This window comes from Petromyzon marinus, chromosome 28 (genome assembly GCF_048934315.1).
Source record: "Petromyzon marinus isolate PM22_M1 ecotype Great Lakes invasive population chromosome 28, UKy_Petmar_22M1.pri1.0, whole genome shotgun sequence".
NCBI lineage: Eukaryota > Metazoa > Chordata > Hyperoartia > Petromyzontiformes > Petromyzontidae > Petromyzon > Petromyzon marinus.
Window position 1 is genome coordinate 13,629,511 of NC_133694.1, and position 17,996 is coordinate 13,647,506.

The window sequence follows — 17,996 nt, forward strand, 5'->3', positions numbered from 1 at the left end:
GCGCCGAGCCACCTGGCCGGGTACACTATGGCCTGAAAGTGCAAATATTTACAAGGAAGAGATATTTTGAAACATACTATAGTAGAAAAAAAAATTCTGACTAAATTCCTGGCTGGCTTGTGCGCAAGTGCTCGCGTGTAGTCGTGGTGCCACCACACACATCTGCGTGATAACGTCACCATCATCCCACAGTTTTGAGCCAGGTTCGTGCATCGCACTGACGTCACGCCTCCCTCCCACCCACCCTCCACCCCGACTGAGGATCCTGTGCAAATTTGATAGAGATGGAAGCTTAGGGAGGGAGTTCGAGGAGGGAGTAAGAGTAGGATAAGAACAGAGAGGAAAGTGAAAGGATGTTAAAAAGAGAGGAAAGAGAATGCAAAACAGAAAGAGGAGAGCTAAGGAAGGTAGTAACAAGCAGTGGGAGAGACCATTAGGGAGAGGCGAAAGAGATTGAGAAGGCAAAGTGGGAAGTGCGAATAAGGAGAGTGAGGAAAGAGAGAAATGGGGGAGAAGGAAGTGGGTGAGATGCTGTTTAGGGAAGAGAGGAGGGGACAGGAATTGATCATAGAAACAGAGACCAAGGAGGAAAGTTAGATAAAATGCGATATAGATTACAGAGAAGGCAAGAGAATGGTGGAGAGATGCACGACTCTATATAAGATCAAACGTTTTTCAACGTTTTACTTAACTTGATTCCTCTGTTGTGGTCAAATCTTGTGATCAAAATTTCGTCCACTTCCCGTTGTCCAATCAATTCCACATTTTGCACACGTGCTCAGATCCGGTGACAATGTATGCCTGTATTCAAATCGGCATCAATTAATTCGATACTTTAAAGCAATTAACATTTTGTATGGACGCCTTATTATTGATATATATTGGTGTAGGTCAAAAACGCCGCGATCCCTAAACTGTAGAATCGGCTCGCACAAAAAGCAGGCGCCGCGTGTCTCAGGCGCCATAGACGTACTTCTCGACTGTGAATTAAACGAAGTTGTTAATAAAACCATTGTTTTAAAAACATTTTTTTAAAGGAGTTTATTTTTCTGGCTGACTTGGATAGACGGACTGTCAAGTCCAAAGGATGAGATTGCTAGTCTAATATTTATAAAAGAGAAGACCCTCCCCAAGCAATCACCGTCTTATCAGTCGACAGTAGATTGATATTAAAAAAAAAACTGAAAAGGACCAAAGTACTGGCTTGTTCATGACATGCACTTCAGTACCAAATTGAGAGATGGATCTGAGCCAGCATGTACATGGCCCCTTGTTACTCCACTGCTGGATGAAGCCCTCCCCACGCCATGCCCATCATGGGAATTAATTGATCCTACATATTGTTCCATAATTGTGTTTGGCCAAACATTTGGCTCCTGCACTGAAAGACGTTTTCAAATGACCTTTTTTGGACTGTTAAATATCTTTTAAAATTCTTATTGTACTTCTTTTTAACGTATGTGTTATGAACTTTTTTCGCACCATACGTAGCCAACCTTGCTAATTGGAAGTGCGGGGACAACAAAGTAAACGCAAAAAGCACTTAACAAAGTTAATTGGGAAAAAAACATCCATTGTCATTACATGGAAGGTGTGCAATTTGGGTAGAGGTTATTTTGTTTTTGCGTCGCTTATAATCACATGACGAAGGTCAACATACATACATGCAAAACCGATACAAGCCCAATTACTGAATTTCCACACACAAGTGTCTAGAGCACGAAATGCAATGACTTTATATTTTAAACTGAGAAACAAAGGGAGCTGCCCCAGTGGTGTAATGGGTAGCACACCGGAGGTTGCTGGGTTCAGTTCCATCTCCCGAACTGGCAGTTGAAACAATGGAGCAAGTTTCTCGAATCCCCCCCCCACCGCCTCTGTCCACCCAGCAGTATACATGGGTGCACCACAGGTAGTCGATCGGCATGTCGAGTGTGGTGGAGTGCAGTGTGGGTATGTCTACCTCTCCACATTTAGAAACATGCGTCAGAGTATTTGGCTGCTATCAATTTCCACTTGATAAGCCTCTTCGTTGCGCTATTATTTATGGCCAGGTTGCTTCTGACAAAATAGCTCGTATATATCAGTGGGCCTTACCTGGTAAAGTAAAAATAGTTTCTTCCAACAGTGCAACGGAACAATTGCAGGGCTGCATGTTTTTTATCCTTAATTTCGCCACCCACTGGATGATGTTGGTATCAACATCAGCATTCTCCTGCACGGCCCATCCAGACCACAGAGGGAGATTTTGGCCACCTAGCCCATCCCTTAGTGCTACGCAGCGTGCCTTACTTCATCTCTGCACCCGACCCGTGTGCCGTGAGAGATTTATCTGCAGACTAAAGTTAGTTAAAATTTAGTTTTAAATCGTGTAATGTTGCATTCAAGCCATTTGAGCATCTGATGAGTTTTTAGCATCAGGCCTGCCGCCAGTGCAGTTTGTACATTCGCACGTGCTGATCGGTGTTGTACTAAACTTTTCCTGGAATCAGTTTGCAGTTTTAGCAACAACCCTGGTGCTTGGAAGAAGTGTGCTTATCATGCACCGCGCGTCGGGGTTTTTGCGTATGTAGACGGGCCGCGCTCTGCCGGGTGGCGCGAGCCGGGTGAGCGTCCCAGGAGGAGGTTCGACTTTGAGTTCCGGGAGAGGGACGAGGAGCGAGGAGGTGGAGGCGGAGGAGGAGCGTACCGGCGCACGCGGTCTGGCTCGGGCAGTTTTGATGATGACAACCTGCCCGAGTGGTGTCTGGATGACGAGGGGGAGATGGGCACCTTCGACTCATCCGGAGCGTTCATGTCCTTCAAGGTAACATTCCGTCACCGATCCCTCTGTGTCCATTTGGAGTGCAGCGTGGGCCTGTGGGAAATCTGTACTAAGATTTTATTAATGTTAATCAAGAAATTACTATAAATGTGCAAATAATGACTTAGAATTATTTTGTACGGCAGAGTGATTCGCAAAGTTCTATGTTGATATCGAGATTGGTAAACCATTTGAGGGCTAAGGAAGTGTCTTCTCTGAGATGCTGCCAGTAAATGAGCGAAGCCTGTAGTTGTCGCTTGTAGATGCAGGTCGGGCGTGTGGTGCTTGTAACGGGCCATTGCTTTTGCAGAAGGGCCCGAAGGAGCCCATCCCTGAAGAGCAAGAACTGGAATTCAAGGGCGCCGACGAAGAGGATGAGGAAGCAGATGATGAGGGGGAGTTCAGACGGGAAGATGCCGAGGAACGACAGTGCAGCAGGGACAACAAAGATGGGGAAAAAGTCTTAGCACAAGACGACTGGGATGGTAATTGTTCAGAGCGCTACTCATGATGTTTAGAGCTGCGTTGGTTCCGTAAACAATGATGAGATGAGCTCTGTCCACCCCGGTATCGGAAGACCTACAGGCTTCTGAGATTTTTCTGTCTGTCGATGCTCATGACGCAAGGTTTAGGCCGGATGGATTTTTAACCCTTTCACAGCCAGGTCTCGTCTTTTCTCAGTACCTTGCAATGATGCCCTCCTGTGGCCGACATCGATATTGCATTTGTGGATGTAGATGTGTTCTTTTGCAGGTCACACACACGACGATAGTGTAGTGGTAGTGTAGGTGATTAGCGCACTGCACGACGAACCAGGCGGCCTGAGTTCGATTCCCGCTCACCGCCAACACTAGTGATGATTAGCTGAACCAGTCCTGGGCCTCTCCTAGATCGACTCAGCCTCAGTTCAGTACCTAGTGTGCACTCCAGAGACAAAGACGCAGGGCGTGATGCTGGCCACCCACCGCCTCATGTGCCGTTCTGACCTTCATAGGTACTCGCTAACCGCACTGGCCCCAACAGTCTGTTAAGGCTATACTGGGGAATCTTTGTCTTGTTCTTTTGCAGGTCACACGACGATATGCCCGCTGCCATCTATTGGCAACATTTATACAACAAACATTGCAGTTTAAAAACAAGGGTCATGCCCTGGTTATTCCACAAATTTCCACTAAAAATAAATCTGGGCTCACCACCCTTTTGAACAACAAAACGGTGGGTGGCTGGCTGCAGGCTGATACATGGATATGAAAAATGGGTGTCTATCAAAGGGTTAAAACATTCCTTTATATCCATGGAAGAATATGGGGCATAAATGCTCTGTACCCTCCACCTGCTATACGGACAACATCAAGACGATAGTTGAATTCGTCCCAAACGCCTCTCAAAGTGTCTTCTTCCACTGAAGTCACCGCTGCCGTGATTCTGTTTTTGAGATCATCCAGATTAGTCGCTAATGGTGGCACAAAAACACGGTCTTTGACGTATCCCCACAAGAAAAAGTCGCAGGGTGTGATGTCTGGGGGATCTTGGGGGCCAAGAGTGTAGCTCCATGTCTTGGGGTCCCGTGCAACCTATCCAACGTTGAGGCGGAGTGTGTCTTGCGAATGACTGAGGCTAGGGGCTGTTTGTGCCCTGCGAGAGGCATCTAGCAGTAATCATTTGAAACTCTATGCCTCGCTCTTTCAAGTGGTAATAGTTTCATTCATGGGCAGTTCGTGGTTGCAGAGATATAGCGATTTCAAATCGGGTCCATCTTTTTGAAACACCCTGTATATTGAACTTCTTTCACACCGTACGTAGCCAACAGTACTATAATTGGAGGCGTGGGTGAAGGACAACAAACTAAACACAAAAAGCAGTTCTAAAGAAACGAGTTTTCAATCTAGATTTAAAAGTGCATAGCTCCAGTTGCTTCCTAATATGCTGCTACTGAAGCAATTTCTGCAACACCTGGGTTTTCTCGCTTGAGAGACACAAGCATATTAACGACATACTTAGATGTGTAATGCAGCAAACAGCGAGCTCTCAGTTGCGTGTCGGATGGCATGTCACCAGACACCTAGGATATGTGTCTTATAGCTTCCGCATTCTCATGATGTTATTGTTACATTCTCTCTTGTGCAGAAGCATCCCTCGAAAGTGGCAAACAGGAAGACCGACTGTCACCAACGCCATGTTTTTCAAAAGAGCTGCCTACTGTGACTGGGAACCAGCCCTCATTGCGGGAAGAGGGTTCCATTTCACATAAAGATCCTGAAAAAATGGATGTGCCTGACAACCAGACACTGCAGCATGGCTCACCACAAGGTGTGTATATAACCATGCAGTACTGAGTACATGGCGTCATTATTATAACGATTGTCTTATGCCTCGGGGAGCTGTTGTGGTGCAATTGTGAGCATATTCAATTTGCAGTTCAAAATTCGCCAGTTTGAATTCACGTCTTCACGCTGCAGTTGAGACATTGGCAAATGCTTCCTCTATAATCAGGGGGTTCCCAAACCTTCCCAACTCGGGACCCACCTTAGTAGGCACGTAATTTTTTTAGGACCCATGCCTATTGAGACGGTGTGTGAAAAGCAGTGGTGGCTGGTGGCTTCTAAGTCAGAAGAGGAGGCACAAGTACAAACCCTTGCTGGGAAATAGGGTAATCTTACACATTTTGGAAGTCATCTTCGCAGCAAAGGTGTGTTTCAGAGGAGCCTACCTTTGTATGAAGATGTTAGTGCAGTTCACAGGGTGATAATCCATTTGGCCAAACAGACACGGAGATACAAAGACAAATACACTTGCACAGATACATGGAGACACAGATTGGAGACCGATATGGAGATACACAAACATTGAGACAAGTACATAGGGAGACACAGACACAAATACTCTCGCAGACAGACACAGAGACATACCATACGGAGAAACACACAGATACAAAGATGGCAACAAGAGTAAGTGCCATTCTCCACGAAGTGGTTCGAATCAGTATACCTGTGAAAGCCTAAGACAGAAATGTACTCATCGCTCCATATGTTTTTGAGAAGGAACAATGTTGCATTGTCGAGCCTGGTTATGTTTAGTGTTCACATAGACACCCATAAACTCAGTGCACATGCTGGGGAAATTATATGACCAAAATAGCCTCCATTGTAGGCATGGGGCTCGAAGTAAAAAATTTGGATTTTTTCAGGACACTTTCTGATGTTTTTTTGATCGTTTACATCTTGCAGTGTGTTTGTACGTCAGTGCGCTTACAAAGCGATATCACCCGATGCCACTTGGTGCCATTTTTGGCGGGAAAACTACGTAAATGACCAGACTACCGGTTTCTGAGTCAATCCGAAGCAAAAATACATTTAGTGTTATATCCAGGTCTGATTTTCTGATTTCTTAAATATGAATGAGAATGCCTATATTCGAGTGCATATTGCTCACAATGTATCTCCTTGTTCCACAATTTTCCAAAACTAAATGTTCATAGCATGCATCAATGTAGAATGTGTACTGAAGGAAAGAGTTAAATTTTCACCAATGCAACTTAATTTTTTCTCTTTCAGACCTCTCAAGCTCAAAGGCTGTCAGCTCTGATGTCCTGAACTCTGTGGGCATTTCGGGGCCTGGCTCTGGCAAGCGAGATGGAGTCGTTGGCCATGATCATGATGATGATGAGGGCCTCAAGCACTTAGAGCAGGTGAGCCCACACAAGCCTCGTACACATCGGGCGTATAATCTACAGATGCTCAAGTCATGTGGCAGGCCTTAACTGAAAAATGAAGACGTCTGGGATTATATCAATCATAGTTTCTTTAAAAGAAGGACTGGACTCCAAAATCTATATTTAAACACATTGGTAGCATATGCACTATCATCATAATACAAATGCAACTTCATTTCTCATTCTGTCTGTGTTTTTGTCAGTTACAGTATCATACATGGTCAATTGAGGCCTCATTTTTATTTGTTGGTCACGCAAAGGACCCTGTAGTTCTCAAGGTCAGGGACTGAAGGATCAAGTGACTGTTTTTGTTTTACACCCGTTTGAAGGAGCAACATCAAAACAACAATGCTTAGGCTGCAATATTTATTAACCCAAAATATGCAGGCTAAGGACCCTCAAGTAATAACACAATCAAATAATTACCTTCAAAGAGCAGACAGCATGAACTTAACGAAAGGTAGGTTTGTACTCTTTCCACATGGTAGAGTCGCTGCACGTGTTTTTATATCAATATCTATGTGCAGTGTCGACCACTTGACGCAACGGCTATTAACAGAGCACAATAGCATACACTCAATTACCCAACTCGCACACCACCATCAGCACAATACAGAACGTACCATCAATCACCTACCCACTTCATCCCAATAACACTGTCGTCTGCAGGATCAAAGTGTCACAGGTGTCTGTTTAGTGATGTCCCTGGTTATCGTTGAGATGGACCCCAAAGAGGACTCAAAGGGCAGAGATCCGCCTTGTTCCGCCCCACTCCAGATCCTTGTCTTGGTCCCGGCCTGGACTCGTGCTGGTCTTGGCCCTGGGACTGAAGTCCCGGTCACTGGTCACTGGAATGCTGTTAGGCCACCTGCTCACTGACTTAGCCCGCATACTTGCAGTGGAGTGGCTTAACTTAGTGCTGGCACTTACGGTGAAGTGGCTTGACTTGGCCCTGGCACTTGGAGTGGAGTTGCTTGACTTGGCCCTGGCACTTGCAGTGCAGTGACTTGACTTGGCCCTGTCAGTAAGTTCTTCTTGGAGTGATTGAATCCTTCAATGTGAGTTCACTCCTTCAGCACTGTAGCAGCAAGTCCCCTCTTTTCTGGGTTGCCCACCTCAGCTGGTGAGAGGTTTCTGTCATGGGTGGAGGCCTCATTTTCAGTGAGACCCCCCTCGCTGTTTAAATCCAGCGTGGTGTTCTTTTTCCTTCTCACATCCCTCTCCCGTGTGCCTCACCCTCACCTTGCATCCAGTTTCCCCTTCCTCTGCAGTTGCAGCATTGGTGTGGTTAAGCCACTCCTCTGAAGGATTATATGTTTTCTTTCCAATGTCCCACACCCCTAATGTCCATAACACTATGTATATAGGCTCTAGTGAGGAAATTTGAAACCCTCCATCACAGTGTTGTTGGAGTAGATGTTTCTAGTGAGGAATAACGTGTTCATTTTCTCTGCCAGGTAAGTGTTGTAGTTATGATGGGGCAATGCTAGTTGCGCTGTGTGCAGGATAGGGGAGTGCTAGTTCCCGAGACAGACATTGTAATGGTCTCCACGAGTCCTGCGAACAAGGGAAGACCTCAGGCCAAAAGGCTGTGAACTTGGTGAATATCTTGGAGGTCGAGTGCCTCCTGTGTAGCAGCTGTGGAATTTGGCAGAGGGTAGAAAGCATTGTTTGGCGAGGTCCAGTGCCATCTACAGCTTTGGCAATGATGATATGCTGATGGCTTGTTAATGACATGTTGGTGATATCTTAATGTTAATTTTGCTCTTAGGAAGCTGAGAAGATGGTGGCATCGCTGCAGGACACCTCCCTGGAGGAGGATCGTCTGGACACAAAGAACAGGGCGTCTGCTCTTCCACTTACCCATGAGGCTGCTATGAAGTGGTTTTATAAGGATCCACAGGGAGACATACAAGGTATCAGTTTGTCGTGTATGCAAACGGTCATGTCTGATTTAATATCTGTAGTCAAGACATTTGGTGATGTCTGTCTTGTATGAATGTTTTGCAAGCTTGTAATTTGTACTTTTCTAAGAGAGGGTGTGGGAATGCACGATTCAAATGTCATTGTTTTCAATGCGCTTGTTGCTGCCATTCAAACCACAAGTGATTCGCAATAGTTGAGCAACAAATTGTATGTAACATAACTCTTCGTCTTTTCCTTCTATCGCACCGTTTTTTCATCGTTTTATTCTATACTCTTTGGTTCTTTCGGTCAAGTCACGTAGGTAGAAAAAATAATAGATCACGACGTTTCGATCGCCACAAGCAATCGTCCTCAGGTGGGATAGAGAAACAGGCTGCTGAAACAAGTCCTTATATATATTGAGCCGGGAGGGGGGGAGTTTCCACATCGGGCAAAAGGTTTGGGGGCTAGAGATTGTGCCTAAGCGAGTGGGAAATCCAAAGATGGGAACCGATGTGGGGGGGAAATACGTAGATGACACATTCGTCATCTGGCCACATGGCCTGTCAGCACTGAACCAATTTTTCAACCACATCAATTCCATACACCCATCTATCAAATTCACCATGGAAGTGGAAAATGATGGCAAGCTACCATTCCTGGATGTTTTGATTGAGAAGAGACCTGATGGCTCCCACACGGATTCCTATCTAAAGCCTGATTCCCACCACCATCCAGCCCAGAAGAATTCCCTCATCAAAACACTACACTATCTCCGACCAGCACCACCTATCCAGTGAACTGGAGCACGTACGCCAAGCCCTCAAGATGAATGGATATTCGGACCGCACAATCCGCAAAGCTGTATCCCCAACCATGGGTAGAGAACCATCTGAGGACCCAATCAAAACCATCACCTTGTCATACATAGCAGGGGTTACCAAAAAGATTTCCAAAATCTTGAACAAACACAAGATTCAGGTTCGATTCAACACAGTACACAACATCCGTGACCTGATCCCATCTGTGAAAGATGTGATTCCTGACATGCAATACCCTGGTGTCTACAAACTAAGTTATGTCTGCGGTAGCAATTACATTGGGGAAACGAAACGACATGTCTCAGACCGTGTTCGCGAACACAAGGCAGATTTGAAACACGGCAGAACCAATACCACTGTGGTAGCTGATCACTGCTTGAATTCTGTGGGCTCACACGACATTGTTTTTTCTGAGACCAAGGTACTCTGCAAAACCTTCGGGCTACCATCAAAGATTTGTTCATGAAGCCATCCAGATATATAACATAGACTTAACTTCAACCGAGAAGATGGGTACAAATTGAGCCATCAGAAGGACGTTATTAACCAGGTAAAGCCTTAACTGGTTGTTGTTTCCACCGTACCTGTCATTGTCAGCAGTTATTTCCGACTCTCTGAGTTATATTACCAATTTTCATTACCAAGTTCAATGTCTTTACATTAACGGGCTAAATGTCTCACTAACAAAGCCAGCGTTGCCCCTTTCCCTCGATGTGACGATGGCTCTCGTTTTTTTAGCAGACTACAACTGGCTGTGATGTTGTTGTGTGTGTCTCTTTGTGTGTGTCTCGGTTTCTGTGTCTCTCTCTCTGTGTTTCTCCCTCTATCTCTCTCTCTCGTGTCTCTTTGTGTGTATGTCTCTCTCTGTCACTTTGTGTGTATGTCTTTCTCTATGTGTATGTGTGTCTTTCTGTGTGTGTCTCTCTCTCTGGGTGTGTCCCCTCTGTGTGAGTTTCTCTCTGTGTGTGTCTCTCTGTATGTCTCTCTATATGTGTGTGTCTTTCGCTCTGTGCGTGGGTGTGCCTCTCGGTGTGTCTCTCCTTCCCTCGATGTGGTGTCGTTTGTTTTTCCAACGAGCTGGATGTCTCACTAGCACAGCCACCGTTGCCGTTGGTTCGTTTACATTGACATGCTAATCGCTTCATGGGACCTCCTTTGCCAGTACCAAAATATGAGAATAAGTTTTTCCCCGGCAACAAAACAGGTGTTAAGTTGTTAAAACACCAAACTGAAACCTTTTACAAGGAATCATGTCTCCATTCACCACAATACTTGTAGTCAAAATAAAAAAAATCATTCTATACTCTTTGGCTCTTTCGGTAAAGTCACGTAGGTAGAAATAAAACAATAAATCACAACGTTTTGAACGCAATACAAGCGCCCGTCTTCAGGTGAAAATCGCGATAGCTGCGATGCCTGCTGCCTTGTGAAGAGAAGCTATTCCCATCTTAATTTGAAGCTTTCGTGATTGTAGGAATCCATACTCTTTGGTTCTTTCGGTAAAGTCACGTAGTTAGAAATAAAATAAAACAAAGCACGACGTTTCGATCGCAACACAAGCAACCTTCATCAGGTGGCACCGATACAGTAGGACAACCGCTGACATACCGAAAGAATCAAAGAGAAAGCTGTTACCAGAAAGAGCTTTCTAAGTTTTTGAGAACAAAGGTAGCCGAAGTAGTGTTACTGGGGTATTATAGTGTAAAGTAATAAATAGCGTGGCATGTTAAAGGAAATGGACTTAGATTAGCAACCATTGGAAGCACGTGATTAACTAGCGCAGGGACCAGCTCCACAACCTGGTCTGACCAGTCTTCCTCTCACAGCGCAGCAGCCAGCTCCACAGTAGCCAGCCTCGCAGCAGCGAGCTCCGCACCCTCACGCGTTATAGCATGGCCATCTTTTGGATCACTCACATTGACTTTAACATGATATTCTCATTAACTTCGCTCATTTACTTTTACATGCTTTTCTCATTAACTTGAACATGCTACTCTTTGTTACACATAGACTGGCATTAACTTGCTAATTTTTTCATTAACTTTTACATGCTTCTCTCATTAAAACACATTCTCTTTCTCTCTCCCCCGAGCCGTTCTCATGCTAAGTTAGTTAACTTTAACATACCATGCTATTTATTACACATAGACTGACATAGACTTGCTCATCTCTCATTGACTTTAATATGATATTCTCATTAGCTTCGCTCATTGACTTTGACATGCTTTTCTCGTTAACTTTAACATGCTATTCTTGGTTACACATAGATTGATATTAACTTGCTATTTTTTCAATTAACTTTTACATGCTTCTCTCATGAAAATACATATGCTAATCCTACATGCTAATCTGAGCTATTATGCGCAACGGAAGCTGATGAACTTTGCACCTTAATCCGTTGGTTTTCACACCTGATGATGACTGCTTGTGTTGCAGTCGAAACGTCGTGAGAATTTTATTGTTTATATATATTTTATTATTTTATTGTTTCCCTTCAACGTGACTTTACCGAAAGAACCAAGAATATGAATCACTGCAGTCACGAAAGCTTTAAATCAAAATTTAATGCTAATCTAAGTTCATTTCCTTTAACATGCCACGCTATTTATTACCTTTACACTATAATACCCCAGTAACACTACTTCGGCTACCTTTGTTCTCAAAAACTTAGAAAACTCTTGCTGGTAACAACTTCTCTTCACATGGCAACAGACATCGTGCTGCTCGCAGCAGACATCGCGGCTATCGCGATTTTCACATGAAGACGGGCCCTTGTGTTGCGTTCGAAACGTCGTGATTTATTGTTTTATTTCTACCTACGTGACTTTACCGAAAGAACCAAAGAGTATGGATTCCTGCAGTCACGAAAGCTTCAAATCAAGAAAAAAACATACTCTGATAATATATGCATTTTCTTTTAAACTGATTGGTCCACATCAGAGACACCTTTTTTTTAAGCCTCGTCTCAAACGGTGTTAGACCAGAGGACGCCAAAAGGCGTACAGCACAAAGACAATGCACTATCAGAGGAATGAGCGCTCGGGGTGAGCATCTACATAATGGGACCTCCTTTGCCAAAATATGAGAATAAGTTTTCCCCTTTTATCTTGCAACAAAATAGGTGTTAAGTTAAAACACAAAACTGAAACCTTTTACGAGGAATCATGTCTCCATTAACCACAATACTTGTGGTCAAAATGCAAACAAAAAACATACTCTGATAATATATGCATTGTACGCCTTTTGGCGTCCTCTGGTCTAACACCGTTTTGGACGAGGCTCAAAAGAAAGCTGTCTCTGGTGTGGACCAATCAGTTTCAAAGACAATGCATAAATTATTTATTGTGGTTAATGCAGACATGACTCCTTGTAAAAGGTTTCAGTTTAGTGTTTTAACAACTTTACACCTGTTTTGTTGTCATGCTAATCTCTCACAATACAATGGCCACCAACCTCAGCTTGCGCATCAACCACACGCCCCCTTCCCACCCCCCCCATCTCGGTTCCCATCTTTGGATTTCCCACTCGCTTAGGCACAATCTCTAGCCCCCAATACGGCAACTCCCCCCTCTCGGCTCTATATATATAAGGACTTGTTTCAGCAGCCTGTTTCTCTATCCCACCTGAGGACGTTTGCTTGTGTGTCGATCGAAACGTCGTGATCTTTTATTTTTTCTACCTACCTGACTTTACCGAAAGAATGAAAGAGTATGATTCCTGCAGTCACGAAAGCTTCAAATAAAGTTTTATTCTATTTCTGCCTCGCGCTATAAATACGGTATACCTCGTGTCGTTTCTGTTGCGCACGTGGCTGATAATGTATTTCTTTTTTCCGTAATTCACCTGCCTAACCTGACAGGACACGTGGATTTGTTGTTCAGCTTTACAGAGCTGTTGAAGAGAGTTTCAAAAAGTTTCCTGAGTTGCAACAGCAGAGTTAATTATTCATTTTGTAATAATAATGTGGCACCCTTAAACAATGGATTTCCGAGCAACTTGCGTAAAAAGGAGAAATAAAAGTGAAGTTATCGAGGAGATAAAGATTAAAGAGACCAGATAGAGGCCTAGAGAGGAGGAGGTCAGTTGGTGGGGTCTTAGGCCGGAAATTTAAAGTCTTCATCCACTCTTGAGTTGCTGACCTCCCAAGGGCATGGAATTCGAGAGCCTGGACACCGTACAGACAGAACCCCGGTGGTCACCACCCAAGGCTCAACCTGGAGTGCGGTAACGCTGCTGAGTAGGGCATGGATTGGGGAACCTCAGATATCTCAGTGGAGCATGTAGCTGGATGTTGGAGTGTGTGGCTGAATAAAGTCGTGGATGTACAGTGGTGCAAGCCCATAAAAACCTTGAACACAGCGAGGAGAATATTAAACTCAGTGCAGGCTTGAACCTGAAGCCAATACAGTGACGTGATGAGCACAGTTGATATGATCCTGAAGAGGAGTGCGAGTGAGCACCCTGATGGCTGCGTTTTGGCCTGACTTCAGCTTAGTCAGGAGGTTACTCGGGGCTCCAGAGAACAAGACATCGCAATAGTAAAGACTTTAGAAGAGTGAATAGACCAGTTTCTCAGTCTTCAAAGCAAATGATGTGGTGCAGCTGGGCAACATTCCTTAAATGAAAGAACGATGTCCTCACAACTCTGTTGACATTTGAATGGAAAGATAAATACTGATCCAAGAAAATATCAACATTTTTTGCTTTGTGTTAGGCAGACGTTTTGATTGTCAATCACCAGATTGATTAAAGGGGGCCAACCTTGCACAGCTGGCTGGGACAGCCAATGATGAGGAGCTCGGCTTTCTGCCACATCCAGGATTTTACGAGCAAGAGCGACGATGTATGGCGCACAGGCCGAGGACACAGAGTCTGGATTCCAGTTCAACATATTGTCTTTGTGTGACGTCTGCGTCGCAATGGTCACGTAGCCCTTGGCGTTTGAAGCAAAGTTCCATGTGTGGCCACGATTGTTGGTGTTAGAACAAAGCAACAAGCTTTGTTCCTCTGATTTGATTGTGCTAAAGGATGAGTTAAATGTGCATTTTGAAAACAATTAAACAGAGTTAAATTTTGGAAATTGAAAAACATGTGTTAACTTGTAAAATTATCTCAGTTAAATTATTGAACCGGGAAAATCCCTTGAGATGGCATATTTCGTTTGCAATAGTATCCAGAGTGTGAATTGACACATACGTGGCAATTTATGCATGCACAAATATACATGTGCAGTCTTTGAACCATGCACGAGACAAAAGCTGCTAAGTGACTGCATCTTCCAAGTGGTCCTAGCAGGTTTATGATGTAGAAATTATTGCATGGGTCTTTGGAAAACATTTGTGTAAACCAAAAAAATCACACTCTCATCTGGATGGCTTTTTTTTTTAGAAAAGGCGTCCAACAGGACCCTGCGGCTGAGTTGGTGAATGTTCTGTGCCATGTATTTTGGCAGGTCCCTTCACCAACCAGGAGATGGCAGAGTGGTTCCAGGCTGGGTACTTCACCATGACTCTGCTTGTAAAACGTGGCTGCGACGAAGGTTTCCAGCCCCTTGGGGAAGTTATAAAGATGTGGGGGCGTGTGCCGTTTGCTCCTGGCCCTGTACCTCCACCGTTCCTGGTTTGTTCTTGTGCTTTCTGCCAAACTTAGAATTTTATGCCGTTATTTTTTATCATTTCATTCTCGTGCTGAAAGATACACCTGTACACATTGTCCATCTTACTGCAACCAGAGGATTTCATGCTGAGGACATTTTCATGACTCTTCCACAGCAACCAAAGTACAACTGTCTTCTTTGGTTCTTTCGGTAAAAAAAAGTACAACTGTTTTCTCAACACAACAGGTTTCCACTTTATTATTGAAACAATGATTTTATGCTCATCCACTGGAAGAAAATGTGTAAGACATTTTTCATGAGTTTAACGAAACAACCTCGGTAACACTTTTTGCAATTGTATTCCAAATGTAACTTGAGGATAGGTTTTTTTATATCGTATTACTTCTGGTGCATTGGTTTTCACACTCGGCCTGTGTGGCTGTGGTTGTGTCTTTGCGTCTGTTCTCTCATGAGTACACAAACGCAGTAGGGGAGTGACACTCGGTAAAAGCCTGGCAAAGAGTAGCCATCGTTCACCGGGCAAGCGATGCACCCTGTGCAACCATGGATTTTTCTCTGAGTCCTCCGGTTTTTCCTTCCACATTTAGAAACATACCTTTAGAGTATTTGTCTGCTGTTCATTTTCACACAATAAGCCACTTGGTTGAGCTATCATTTGTGGCAGCCAGGTCGCTTCTGAAAAAGAGCTACATAGCTCAATGGGCCTTACCTGGTAAAATAAAAATAGTTAAGTTTTTTAAGCAAGTATTGAATTTTGGCAGCGGTATGCTTTTTCAGTGGGTTATTCCGGTTTCTGTAGAGTTCATATTGATTATGGGGCTTAATACTAAACTTGCAGGTAAGATGTGTTTACCTTCACTCCATTGAAGCTCTCTTAGTTAAGCAGCATCATTTTATTTAAACGATGGGCTAATTTTATAAATGCCTTCAGTATTCATTGTTAATCATCTGCTCTATGCAATCTGCATCTCCGTTGCCTGCATTTGCCATTAGTTGTCTTCAATTTTACGTGCACTTCTCACTCTCTGAATTCTTACAGTGTCTCTGTGCATCCATGTCTTGTTTCCGGTGTCCCTGCAGAACGACCCTGACCACGAACGGTTGAAACGCCAACAAGAGTTGGCGATAATTCAGATGCAGCTGCAGTATCAACAATTCCTGCAAGCCCAGCTCTACAGCAGGTGCTACACATTGCACGACATAAACAAATCTTATTCATTTGTGTCCCTCTTTCACACTTTTGAATGAAGCTCCTTAGTATGCCAATAAAAGTGTTAGAGGTTACACTTGAAGAATATATGGCCCTTTTTTTAGCTCACTTTGTGTTCCGATTGTGCTGTTGGTGCCTGCCATGTCATGAGACAGAGATGTATCATCCATGTGGAACACTGGGAGAGCAGCGCACCACCCTGTGTTAGAAAACAGCTCCAGAGTGGGGCATCACAGGATTACATCTGAGAGCACTCGGTACTACTTATCTGCACTTGTCCACGTGCCATGTTATGGAAACTTTTTTGGCACAATTCCACTACATTTAAAAAAATATATTTTCCCACCGGTGAAGTTTTCACAAGTTAAACGAAAAACTACATTTACTACGTGTATTGTTAGTGCAGTTCTTGGTGTCCGTATTGAGACCATCAACTTGATACACAACCAGGTGTCGTCACAGTGGGCCGCTCCTCCCATGAGAACCTGTGTTCTATGTTCTCATCGGAGCCGGCTCTCATTACATTTGGTTTAAACTACAACATAAATATCATACACAACATCAAATACACAGTAGTCGACTTTTCAAGAAAAGACTGCCAGTATTAGTAGTTCAGCTAGATCACTTTTCTGATATTTTTTTAAGTATTTAGCACTGTTATTGTCACTGTAAGCTTATACTTGTTGAGACTTCTTATTTTTCATGATTTTTATTTAAAAGTAAGCGTGCGAGTTGTTAAATACTGCCTCTGCTAACTTTAGGGGATGCACTCAACATTCACAACTTCTCGAGTCATTTTGAAATCATTTTTTGCACATGCTTTATTTTCTGACCATTTCTTATTAATAAAAACAACTATGGGTCGGAGCTTTGGATGGTTGATATGGAAATTCCTCATTACCATTGTGGGGGAACCGTCTTGTCCATAGTCTGGCCATTGTTGAATTTCCACAAAGTGGCACAATTTATAAACCCTTGAGAGATGATGGGCTCTTGAGAGGAGATTGAACTTGTGACCTTTAGGTTGCGAGTCAGGCGATTAATCGCACTGTTAAACATGTTCATATAATTTAATGTTGGTTATTAAAAAATGGTTTTCTTCCACGTTTAAAATGTGCGAAACATCCCAGTATAGGACCACAGAGCTTAGTCAATTGTTGGTGGCAGCTCTTGCTGCCTTCCCTGCTCATTTGTGGGTTCCTGCATCTCTGTGTGAAAACAGTGCGTGTTCCAAATCTTACCACATTTTGAGGTGCAATTTTTATGATTAGTGCTGTATAAAAAATCATGTATTCACTATTATATTTCCAAAGAACGTGTGTTTTATTGGATGCTGATGGAATAATGTGGATGCCTTTTGCACACAGGCAATGTGCTCAGTCCATTGCGCAGCTCCAGCAGAAGGCCACTTTGGCACCATTGACCCCACAGCAACAGCAGCACTTAGCTCTTCTCATACAGCACTACCAGACGCTCAAGCAGAGGTGAGTGATGTGCACACAATCCGCTTGCTACTGGAATCTTCACCAAACACGAGACACAAAACCAGCACACAGACTACACATACACAGACAACAAAGACAAAGTTCCCCCCTTATGGCCGTAACAGACTGTTGGGGCAAGTGCTGTTAGCGAGGAGCACCTATGAAGGCCGGGACGGTACACGAGCGAGTGGGTGGCCAGCACAGCGCCCTTTGTCTCCCCAGTGGCGATGATTAAACACTGCACCAAGTTAAACACTGCACCAGGTTAAACACTGCACCAGGTACTAATTTCAGCCTGAGTCGGCCTAGGGGAGGCCCAGGACCGATTCAGATAATTATCACTGGTGTTGGCCGTGAGCAGGAATCAATCTCGGGTAGCCAGGTTTGTAGCGCAGCACGCTTACCAATACACCACACACTCGGACTAAAAATACAAAGACACAT

The 17,996-nt window shown here is 44.0% G+C and overlaps 1 protein-coding gene across 12 annotated transcripts in view; it reads left to right on the top strand.

The window, feature by feature from the left end:
• GIGYF2 (GRB10 interacting GYF protein 2) overlaps nt 1-17,996 on the top strand; it is a 145,297-nt gene that overhangs the window by 67,026 nt on the left and 60,275 nt on the right. For 11 of the 12 annotated variants that reach the window (XM_076070359.1, XM_076070367.1, XM_076070362.1 and 8 more), the window contains exons 9-17: nt 2,574-2,806; nt 3,114-3,288; nt 4,931-5,113; nt 6,358-6,491; nt 8,287-8,431; nt 14,694-14,860; nt 15,939-16,039; nt 16,224-16,325; nt 17,436-17,552. In XM_076070359.1, coding sequence (XP_075926474.1) covers nt 2,574-2,806; nt 3,114-3,288; nt 4,931-5,113; nt 6,358-6,491; nt 8,287-8,431; nt 14,694-14,860; nt 15,939-16,039; nt 16,224-16,325; nt 17,436-17,552 — 1,357 coding nt within the window. The remainder of the gene's footprint in view (nt 1-2,573; nt 2,807-3,113; nt 3,289-4,930; nt 5,114-6,357; nt 6,492-8,286; nt 8,432-14,693; nt 14,861-15,938; nt 16,040-16,223; nt 16,326-17,435; nt 17,553-17,996) is intronic. The other variant, XM_076070369.1, reaches the window with a different exon arrangement.